At 35.9% G+C, this 12354-nt stretch overlaps 1 protein-coding gene across 2 annotated transcripts in view; it reads left to right on the top strand.

The window, feature by feature from the left end:
- The window catches only part of LOC126971585 (uncharacterized), a 31578-nt gene extending 21964 nt beyond the window's left edge, over nucleotides 1-9614 (top strand). For both annotated transcript variants that reach the window (XM_050817904.1, XM_050817903.1), the window contains 6 exons: nucleotides 962-1178; nucleotides 1267-1326; nucleotides 1453-1579; nucleotides 6677-6816; nucleotides 8304-8416; nucleotides 9290-9614. In XM_050817904.1, the coding sequence (XP_050673861.1) occupies nucleotides 962-1178; nucleotides 1267-1326; nucleotides 1453-1579; nucleotides 6677-6816; nucleotides 8304-8416; nucleotides 9290-9404 (772 nt within the window). In that variant the 3' untranslated portion in view covers nucleotides 9405-9614. The remainder of the gene's footprint in view (nucleotides 1-961; nucleotides 1179-1266; nucleotides 1327-1452; nucleotides 1580-6676; nucleotides 6817-8303; nucleotides 8417-9289) is intronic.
- The last annotated feature ends 2740 nt before the right edge of the window (nucleotides 9615-12354 follow it).

Genomic DNA, 12354 nt, shown 5'->3' with positions numbered 1-12354 from the left:
GAAACGAGGATATCCGTTGGAGAACCAGTCTCCGACATTGATCGCGAAACTGAAGCGGTAGTGAGCAGTGCACTTAGTTCGACGGACAGATGGTCGTTGGGACAGTAAAGTACTAGAGTGGCGACCACGTGCGGGACGTCGCAGTGTTAGTAGGACCGAGAGTGCCGATGATCGGGTATTGGATCTTAGCTTAGGTGACCTTACACGCGGAATAATGCCTTTATCATTGACGATTAGGCGTTGACTGGCTGCCTCATCCCCATACGTGTCCAAAAAAGGTGAGTGTGCGGGATTGCACTGTGGAAGATAAACGCTGTTTGATTTTTAGTTCATGAAGTTTCGAAACGTTCGAAATTCGTTCCACGATACACGAAGCATCTTTCACCAGCACCACATTTGCAGAGCGTTTATCTTCTTCTTTTCAATCTCTCGTAATGCCCACGTTTCGGTGGCATACAAAAATATGGGTATCATAAGCATTCGCATGATCGCAGGTTTTGCTGCGTATCTTAACCCCGAACTCGAAACTTACACTACCCATCCTATTAAGAATTTCTTCCATATGGTGTGCGCTACTTTCAAAGAGAGTTGTATCATCCGCGTAGCATAAATTTGCCATTTTGTAGCCACCAACTGTAACCCGTATATCCAATTCTCCAGGTTACCCCACGACATCCCACCGTGGTGTACTAAAGCTTCCTCCAGTTTCTCCAACTGTCCTCCAGTTCCTGTCTTGACGTTATATATTGCCTGGGACAATGGTCTTCGTTTATAGTTGAGTTGCCGATCCCGGGGATGCTTAGCACCCTCTGCCCCGTCGCTTATGTCAGAAGTACTACTGCCCATCCTCCGTTCTTTGTATATCCCTTAGTCGCCTCTTACGACACCCACGGGAGGAAATGGGGTGTGCAAATCTGATGTGAAACCACTATACACTATACACCATATGTTATTTTTCAAGGGAAGAGCCAGTTATGGAATATATCAAAAAATCAAAATGTAAATGTGGCCATCTTTACGACTTTTATAATGAAGGGAAGCCAAAAGAGAAATATGTTTATCCCCCTACGAGATATGGACCGTTAAGAGTTGACGAGGCAAAAATATATCAAATGGATCCTGTGGAGGATTTTATAAAGGATACGGTCAGAGAAGCTCTCATGTCTGGGGATCCAACGGTAAATGTTCAGAATGTAACAATTTCTCGAACATCATTTTTGGCTTTTATTGTACCTTACATAAATATAATATGATGACTTTCCACAGCCAACACCATCTGAGCCTTCTGTTTCACCAGATAGTCTTAAAGAAAAAGACTTACTCGAGGTATGCAAAATTATAACATTACTTAATTTTAAACTTAACTTTAATAGTGCTCTGGAAATAAAACACATAATACTGCAAAGTAAAAATGTGATTATCAAAAGAAACTAGTAACTTATTATTTTACAGGCTTTTTTAGCGGAACTTTCACATACGACCTTAATAATACCCCACCTACCCAAAGCAAATCTGCTGAATAACCTTCAGCAGTGGGTGAGAAAACGGGTGAAAGGAAATCTTAAAGAAAGTGAACACAGTAAGTTTTCTCATTTAATACTCTTAATTTTTCATTAAGTATTGTCATTTATTAATATTATTACCTACTCGGGGTGATCTGAGATTTTTGATATAGATGACGTAAAAAGTGTCGACAAAACCCGAAACAGACCACATTATAATTATAAAGTGGTCTGTTTCGAGTTCTGTCGCATTATAATGTGGCCTGTAGTAAAATAGGGTTTAGATATTGAAATCTACATTTCATATTGTAGAAATAAAATCTTTATTTCTTAGAGAGAACCATATTTACTTAATCAAAATTTGAACCCTCGCTACATTTGTACCATCTAATTGGAAAAACGTTAAAACCTTTCCAATAACTCTCAACATTTTTTTTTCCTTTCAAATAAATGTCAAAATTACGGATTAAGAGGTAGGCAGATAAGGCAAAGTCTTGGCTGGCGGATGTTTTCTCACAATACGTACGTCTTATAGTTGTCAAACTGGATCATGAGCAGTGTTAGATCTGTCGTTGTCATGGAGCCAAAATCGCGTCAGATTCTCAGCCATTATTTACATTTCTGTAGGAATCAGTGATAAGCGGGTCAACAGCACAAGTTCTCCCGTATATTTTCCGATTTAAATTGATGCTTTAATGCATATTTCTTTTCTTTTCACTATAAGTCTGATATCGTTGCCATGCCCAGAATAATTTACTACTTCGTCTTGAATAATTATAGTGTCGATGGATTTATTATTTGTTTATAATGATTCAATTAATAGTATTAAAATTGCTTTTAACCTAACACATTCACTATGCCACTGATGGTTTATCTAGTTGTGTCTTATAACATAATATAAAAAGAAAAAATAATGTTTGAAATATAATATATATTTTCATTACCAGAGACCGCTGCGGGCTTCCTTAGAACATTCTATCAAAGTCATTATAATTTGATCAACGGTTTCGTAATGCGTGGGGTATATGCGAATATTGATTTTTACTTAAAAGATAGATAGTTTTCTATAATTAGCAGGCAATATAACGCTGCTCTGCAACGCTAAATTTCTTAAATAAGAGAAATTAGAAAATACACTTAGGGGTTTAAGTACTTACCGCGCCTGTGGATCGGCCATTGTAATCACCTGTGGTGCACGGGCAAAGGGGTATGACAAAATAAAAAATAGTAGCTTCCTGTAAGCTCTTTTGCACTTTTCAAATGACTTTTCAAACTTAAAACTAAATACTTCCACTACTTGCTGTAATACTTCTTGTATTTGCCTTTTTGGGTTTATTTTTATGTTAATTATTAATAGGTTTGTTTTAAAAACGGTTTTAACAGTAAAAAGGTTTTGTTTGCAAACTTATACTAAAAATTTAAATAATATACTTATTTTTTTCTGAGTTGCTACGTCATTCACCAATATCATTGGAGTATGATTGGAGTATAATTAACTTTAATTTAGATGTTTTTTCTAGCTTTTGCATTTTGAAGATAGACGATTTTTGGTTTTCTTGATCTCCAACTTCTTTTTGGCTAAAAGAAGATATGAAAGAATTACTTGGCTTGTTGGTTGTTGTAGTTCAGGGGAGGTGCATATGCGGGGCCCCATTTAACGCGGGGCCTGTAGCAATTGCTACTTTTGCTGTGTGGTTAATCCGGCACTGGTCTTCGGTAGCTTCTGTTTTTTGATTCTGGTATTCATTTGATTCATTTGATCTTAGCTTCTTATTGTTTACACATGCGTACAAAGTTTACTACTGGTATTGAGCGCTATTCTGTAAAGTATTAACTCTAAACAATATGTTATGTTTTTAAAGTGATAACCCTCACTTCTAGGATTAATACACAAATAAAATTTGAAAAACAAAATTTTATGAACGATGCGGGATTCGAACCCACGACCTCCGCCGTTCTGTGCCGGTGCTCTAACCAACTGAGCTAACCGTTCGAGTACCGCCTCGTTATAAAGTTTGTTTTTCAAATAAAATTTGAAAAACACTTTAAAAACGTAACATATTGTTTAGATTTACAAGAGTGACATCTCAAGTCAATTTCCTAATATGCAAATATTGGGGCTGAGCAGGTTATCAACTGTAAAGTAGATCCTGTAAATGAAGCCACAACCTAAGAGTTGAGCAAAGCAAACAGAACACCGGCACGGATCGCCGGAGGTCATAAAATTTTGTTTTTCAAATTTTATTTGTGTAAGTATTAACTCATTTCCATTATACAACGCAATTAGGTCACGTGCATGGAATAGTTAGAAATAATCTTGACTGTACCTTGTAACAACTCTTATTCCTTGAAACACACTTGAAAGATAGTAGCTATTCTGTTTTGGATTGGCCTCACTCGCAGTTTTGCTAAATTGAAGGTTACGCAGTGCGTACGTTTATTAATTATAAAATCAACATAAATGATAAGAAAATCAAGACCTTGAATAAGATACGGTTCATGAAACGCTGGAATGTATGTGTGATGTATTTTTTTACGTTTTTTTGGTATACGAGAAGACTTATACTGCGGAAAATTACAATGTTTCACCCAAGGTCATAAGTAGGAATTCAAATAGAACGAAAGGTCCAAATGTAGCAATTTTTTAACCGACTTCAAAAAAGGATTCTCAATTCGTCGGTATGCTTTTATTATGTTATTATATCTATTGTTTTCGAATAGTGTTTTTGAAGGCGTTTGTTTTTTTGCTAAAAAAATTTTTTTTAGAATTTTTGGGTTTTTCAATAATCCTGAGTGGCACTGCATTGTAATGTTCAGGGCGTATCAATAACAGCTGAAAGTCTTGCTCGTCTTGTCCCTTATTTGCATTTACGTAGCGATAGTGACCACATGGCCGTAGGCTGTTAATTGAGTAGTACAGTACCGTAGTTTAAATTGAGGTGAACCGTTAGTTTCAATATTGTGCGTTAAATCGTTTGTCGGGACGTCCTTGTCTCTTGTTGTCAGCACACAGCTGGTCATGTGATATCTGTTTCAGCTGATAATAAGTCAAAGTTCGGACTGTGACGTTAATTGTTTTGATATTGTCATGATTGCAATATACAGACCACTGTTATATCCATAAAAAAGCGACCAAGTGCGAGTCGGACTCGCCTATGAAGGGTTCCGTAGCATCAAGTAGCATAATATAAAAGTTCTTGTGGTTCGTTTTAACGATTTATGACGTATTAAAAAAAAACCTACTGACTAGATCTCGTTGAAACCAATTTTTGATGGAAGTTTGCATGGTAATAATGTACATCATATATTTTTTTTTAGTTTTATCATTCTCTAAATTTAGATGTTACTATCACATTTTACCACTTTGGCAGTGTCTCTCACGCAAGCAGTTTAGAAAAAAATGATATTAGAAACCCCAATATGATTTTTGAAGAGTTATCCACAGATATTCCATATCAAACATATGGGTTTCATGAAATAAAATTTTTGAGTTGCTGTTCTGAGAATGGGGAACCCCCAAAATTTATTGTTTTTTTACTTAAGTAAAAGACACGACGAATCTATAAGAGTTCCGTTTCTTGCCATTTGGCTACGGAACCCTAAAAATTGTGGTAGCTTTGTTTTGACTGTTGGAGGTCAGCTTTAATTAATTTAAATTAGTTATGAGCGTGGCGCTATATTTTTTTTTCTATGATTATCTTAATAAGGAAGGGAGATAGTAAATAATAATAATAAAACTTTATTTCACTAAAACAGAGGTTCACAACACTAAAATATGTATGTAGTACGTCTTAAAAATTAACTTATCTTAAATAAAATACAGTGTTGAATTGAAACTCTGATACCCATGATAAGATCTAACTTATGTTATGGGCACCAGTGTTCGAGTAAATCAATTTATATGGGTTTAAGATAATAATAACATTAAAAATGAAGGAGCACGCATACACCTAAGGTAATTAACAACATTTTACAATAATCCATAATATATGTATGTAATATTCCTATGTTGTAAACAGTATGTACTCATTAGTATTTTTTAGTTTTATAAGTTACATATCTTTAGATCTTCAGTTTCTGTGTATTACACTAGATACAATCAGTGGGAGGCTCCTTTGCATTGGATGCCTATGAAGATAATGGGTACCACAGCGGCGCCTATTTCTGCTTGAAGCAGTAATGTGTAAGCATTACTGTGTTTCGGTCTGTAGGGCACCCTAGCTAGTGAAATTACTGGGCAAATGAGACTTTACATCTTATGTCGCAAGGTGACGATCGCAGCTGTAGTGTAGGCACTGCATTCTAATGGGCAGGGAGTATCAATTACCATTAGCTGAACGTCCTTCTCGTCTCGTACCATATTTTAATTTAAAAAAAACTAAACACCTACGGTAAGCAATCTTTCAAATTCCAAAGCTCAACTTCAACTAGTTAGATCCACAGTGCCTACTGCTGCAGATATCTGCTGTTGTTGCTTTACCGGTCTTGAGAAAGTTATATAAATTACGGCATGACGATACCAACCTAACAGCTGTCATCGTTTTTCAGTGTCATCCGCGTGTTCCTAAAAGGCATAAAAGGCATTTATTTTCTCAAAATTGACTCCTTTTAGAATTAATTTTGATGTTATTTCTAATATACTAGATACTACTACCGCTTCGGTAACAAATGGCGCTCTGAGAGAGAGGAAGCGGCGCAAGTAACTCTCCCAGCAGTTTTTTTTTCAATGAAATATACAATACTGTACTGTCATTGCTATTGCTGTAAAATAATCATAATCTAGTCCCAGGCTGTCCGATCACTTAGATATTCAGCTGTATTAGGATTTACGACAGAGCCGTTGTTTAATAAAACATTAAAACTTATTTATAGATAGTGCCTGAACAGTGGCTGGGACCTTATTATAAAAGTGTATACATTTACCCTTAAAGCAATTATGTATCTAATGAAGCCTACTAGAATTAGTTACAAGAAATCCCTTATTTCTAGTGTTATAATAACGAAAATCACCATTAAGAGCAAAAAGGAGACGATTCAATATACAAATCAAGTATTCTTCATGAGAATAAAATAAAACAAAGAGCGAGATTCAGACACTTCAAGTAATTGCAACCCAGTCACAACACTTTTCATAATGCTTTTTAAAAGATTTTGAAGTTATAATATCTTTTCAGAACGGTTGAAACTCATTTCTGAGCGGCGCTGGCTCGATTTAAAACATATGGACTTCAGGGCGATCGCGTACAGAATACCTTTTACTTTGAAACAGTTGAAAAATATAAATTGGTCGCATAGAAACATGTTGCAGAAATTGGTAACGTGTCGTTATTTTAAATTAAACTTAGTATTGCATAAGTTACACAAACTAAATTTGAGAAACAAAACTTTATGAACGATGCGGGATTCGAACCCACGACCTCCGGCGTTCCGTGCCGGTGCTCTAACCAACTTTTATTTGTTTGTTTGAAAGTTTTGTTTTTCAAGTTTTATTTGTGTATTAATCCTAGAAGTGAGGGTTATCACTTTAAAAACATATATTGTTTAGATTTACAAGAGCGACATCTCAAGTCAATTTCATAATATGCAAATATTGGGATTGAGCAGGTTATCAACTGTAAAAGCCACAATCTGAGAATTGAACAAAGCAAACAGAATTTTATAACGAGGCGGTACTCGAACGGTTAGCTCAGTTGGTTAGAGCACCGGCACGGAACGCCGGAGGTCGTGGGTTCGAATCCCGCATCGTTCATAAAGTTTTGTTTTTTAAATTTTATTTGTGTATTAATCCTAGAAGTGAGGGTTATCACTTTAAAAACATAACATATGGATTGCTTAAGTTCTTTACTTATTTCATTTAAGTAAGAGTAAAAAGAAAATTTAAGTTGTTATAACTTTCGTGAGACACTCTCAACTTATTTATTAATACGGCTTTACTCACGATTTATCAGTACATACATACATACACACACTCACGCCTCGTTCCCGTCGGGGTAGGCAGAGACAATAGAATGCCATTTGCTTCTATCCTTACAAACCTCACGCGCTTCCTCTACATTCATTGCTCTTTTCATACATGCTCGCCGGTTGCGGGTGCTTATGACCTCTCCTTTTAAAAAAAGGTCCCCAATTTGGTCAACGAATGTTCTACAAGGTCTCCCTTGACCGACTTGCCCACACACACTTGCCTTATTCTTCTTTTACCGCCTTACTATGGGAAGAGTCGATTTATCAGTGTGGGTACATTTTGTGCACCCTTGGATACCAATGGTGACAGTTTCAGTAATACCGTGGTCGTCATCACCACCGGTGCCATTATTACCACTGTCCAGTCGCGCACTATGAGCACAAGTCCGCAGTATGAGACGGGACGTTATCGCGAACCCACCTTGATGAAGGACCAATAAACCTTTGTCGATGTTGTATTACAAATGTATTTGTTTGATTTCAAACAGCGTTTCTCTGACTCAGTTGGCTATTGGTAATTCTGCACTTTTCCGTGTTTGGCATGGTTCGGAGCCAATGCACTTTAATCAATTATTTATAAATACCCGCAGTTTACCATACTTTTGTGTTGTATTGTCACAAAAGCGTTGCCGGTCTAATAAAGCTTCAAATAAACGTACATGATATGAATTTGAAAACTGGAAACGTATTAAACGTGCTGGGTGGGGAACGAACGGGGGACTCCGTGGGGGTCAATTTGGGGATCGTTTTTTTTTATATTTTAATTGAACCTTAGCTGAATAATGTCAAAATTTTATTTATTTATTGAATAAAAATGTTTTATTTAATAAACAATAGGCAGACATATTAATGGAAGATTTTGAAACAAGAAATAGATTGAAGCAACTCACACAGTCCAGACTTTGGTGGGCGACAACCATGTATGACGCGTATCCAGGCAAGCCGTTCTTGTGAGTATCTGTTTACAAATCATTCGTTCAAAACATGATTTTATTATGATTTACAAACATGTTTGTGAATTTTACCAAAAGATTCAACGAAATTTATATGCTGTCGCCGTATTCAATGTTGTTGTCTAATTTTGAGTTTTTTTTTATGGAAATAAGGGAAGAGATGAACAAGACGTTCAGCTGTTGGTAATTGATACGCCATTACAATGCAGTAGTTACAATTCTGAGCGGAACTACAGCTGCGCTCGTCACATTGAGACATAAGATGTTAAGTCTCATTTGCCCAGTAATTTCACTAGCTACGGCGCCCTGCAGACCGAAACACAGTAATGCTTACTGCTTCGCGGCAGAAATAGGCGCCGTTGTGGTACCTATAAACTAGCCGGCATCCTGTGCAAAGGAGTCTCCCACTGGTATTGTGAACTGCATCGCAAGCTGTTTTACTCAAGTACAACCCCTTACTATTAATTCAGTCTCACACAGGGATAAACAGGAGTTCATATTCTTCCTTCCTGCAATACTTACGTGGTTTTTTTATGCTCACGTTAACTTGTCCATGCAGCATGCTATTTCTACCCGTCTTCACCAGATGGGATCGGATAGTGTTTCGTTTCACCAACATTTATGGATCATGCGTCATCCGCACCGTGAGCTTAGAGTCTTAATCGATAAGGCACTGGGGCGTGTAGCTGTACGTGTTCGAATCCCGTTTCGACTATAAATTTTGGTTCATAAATTTGTGTTATTTATACATCTCCTTTCATCCTTGTAATCTGCAGTTTTACAATTTATAGAACGCACAACCCCGTTTGATGTATTAGAGTTGTTTTTATGACTATTAAGTGTATAAATAATATTAATTATCTCTTTCAGGGACATTTATTTCACATACATGCCTGGTAGAATGAAGGACACATTCCTGAATAATCCATACAGCTCTGAACTCACGCCCAAGTCGGGAGCTAAAACATGCCCCTTAAACTTTTGAAAAACAACATGTTTAACTTTAATGTAGTAATTAAATTTAGGAATACATGTATTTAGATACTGTGTAAAAATTATGTGTATGTTTCTGTGAAGTTATATTTAGTCTTTGTTTCCTTTTATAAATAGCAAAATGTGTTACCAGTAACAATTAATAAATTTGAATAATTATAAGATCAAAATGTTTATTTAATAAAGTATTATGAACAGTCGACTTTATTTTTTAAATCAAATCAAATTTAAATCACTTAATTCAAGTATGTCACGGAAATAAAAAGGCATAAAAGGCATTTATTTTCTCAAAATTGATTCCTTTAGAATTCTTTTTGATGTCATTTCTAATAACTACTAGATACTACTACCGCTTCGGAAACAAATGGCGCTCTGAGAGAGAAGAAGCGGCGCAAGAAACTCACAACAAAAAGAAGCAAATGAAGCAAACAAGAAAATGAAGTAGAAGTGGCAAGAAACTCATTGCCACTCTTTTCATTCAACATTTATAGCTTCATCTTTTTACAAATCATTTCAGTTAAAATATATGTAAAGTGATGCAACAAAAACACGCAAACAACAAACACTCAACGCCTTACAAAAGTAATAAAAAATGTAAATTAATACGTAACACCGCCACAAGCACTGGCATTAAAGCGAGCATGATGAAAACTGTCACAAGAACTCAACCAAATAAGAAAAATAAAGAATGTTTATCTACAATATATTCAACAATACTCACTAAACACCTCTACCTACAATTTGACCATTTTGCTTATAGTATAATAATTCATAAGTATAAATATTATTATACATTATGGATTGTACCTATGATATAAATATATAAGTAATACTAGTCCACAGAACTATCGCAAAGCTATTAATTTAATTAAAAGCTTTAAATTGAAAAAGTGAAATTTTCAAAAACAATATAAATATTTAAATAAAATATGTACTCAGAGGAAACAGTATGGTACAGACAACGTACATTGACCTCTGGATCGTCGGCTTCACCTTTGATTTGTTTGATTATTTGTGACGAAACAAAAATTCATTATGTTCATTCTTACGAACACTTAAGGTAAGAGAAATAGTTTTTTTTATTGTCTGGTATGTGCTACATGTGCTCTAAAATTACTTAAAACTTACAGCTTAGTGATTCGCCTAGAATTGAATCATTACGAAGGGGAGGGAGAAAAAGGGATGGCCTGACTCCTCTTGTGCATATATAATACCTTTGACACTAGAATGAAGCCAGTATCCATTTCAGTATCAGGAAGAAGACATAATCATGGAAGGGGTAGCCCATGAAAAAAATTGTATTTTGTACTTAATTCTATCCCGATTCCCGACACATTAAGGCCGTGCCAGGGACGTGGCAACGTGCTCAAATTCATGCATCCCTGTCTGGTCAGAGTCTGTCGTGACAAACCACAGTCCATCCATGCCCTTCTATCACTTTATTCTGTTCAAGTCTTCAACTGTCCAGTCCATCTCCCATTTTTATCATTATCATTTATTTAATAATTCTTTTTCCGATATTTCTGCTATTGCTCTAAGAGCAGCGGCATGCCTTGATTTTAAGAGGGTTGCTTTGAAATATAAGATTGTACACTCGAACACCCTTGCACTCTCCTAAAGTCCTGTCACAATATCATAATAGCCCTGACCTAAGGGCCAGAAGGGAGAGATGCATAGCTGATAGCAGTATGGGTATCTCTGGACTTCAATCCCATCCCTACTCTTCTACATGACATAAAATACACACACGTATTTAGTGTCGTACAAAATAAAAATATAAAATAAAAATAAAATTACATCATACTATACTTACCTTGACGTGGTATGACGCATCTAGTAGCTCTTAATGCATGTGTTGATCATTATGTTTACGTGGCTATTTCATTTCTACCCACTTTATGTTGTATAGAATCGCAGTACTACGGATAAGATACCTACGGTTTATATTGTTTTCTCATGTAAGTGAATTATATGTTCTTAATGAGAGTAAAGTTCTTTAACCACAAATCCCCAAGATCTATTCCAAATAAAGCCGAGGTTCGTTACGCTCCGGATACCACCGAAGTTGGAGTCTCAGGCCCTTTCACTACCAGAGTCCGGCGAATGTCGATTTTCCTCTAGAATTTGTAAAATTCTTCTAGAATTAGTGGGACGTACAAGTTCAAATAACAAATCACATGTTATTTTATAGAGAGTCCTTATATAGAGCGGATTTAAAGCTTGCAAAAATCTTCAAGAATGGACCAAGGGAACTTGGATAGGTTAAACGGCGAGGATATCCTAAGATAATCTCCAGCATGACACAGCTTTTACTGCAGGATTGTTTTCTGAGGTGTAGCAGACCTCATCCTTATTCAATAACCTCGGACTGCCGATACTTCGATATAGGATTATGCAAGACCTGGTAGCAGTATTTGTTCATCTCAATATATATTGACGCTATCTGCCTGAAAAACTGTGACCCAACCAAATACAACAGACCTGGTGGTAGAATACGTCACCTTGGTTTCCAAAGCAATTAGTTAAATATGATGAGATTTTAAAAATGAGTAGAGATTATCTCTACTTAGCCAAATACAGGCCTTATCCAATAATAAACTGTGTACTGAGTGCCAAAAATATTGTCACCAGCCTGCGTGGATCAGATGAGTGATAAACAGGTTTTAGATATTGTAGATAACCCAATTAATTGCTATCCCAAGACATTTAATAAACCGTAATGATATCTGTGATGGCAAAAAGACTTATATTTTCTCTGATGGGCTAGTTAAAGATTTTAGCGAAATAACGAGTGTCTATTTAAAACAACCTACAATTAACACATGTTCGCCTGGTGGTAGGTTAATACAAACTATAGATAAAAACAACAAATTTGGATTCAAAATCTACAGTTATTATACTATACGGAGATAGCATTTCTGTTACCAAAAAAGAGATCATTT

Source organism: Leptidea sinapis, chromosome 24 (assembly GCF_905404315.1).
Source record: "Leptidea sinapis chromosome 24, ilLepSina1.1, whole genome shotgun sequence".
Lineage (NCBI taxonomy): Eukaryota > Metazoa > Arthropoda > Insecta > Lepidoptera > Pieridae > Leptidea > Leptidea sinapis.
Note: the sequence above shows the minus strand (reverse complement) of the source record. Positions and strands in the feature narration are given on the sequence as shown.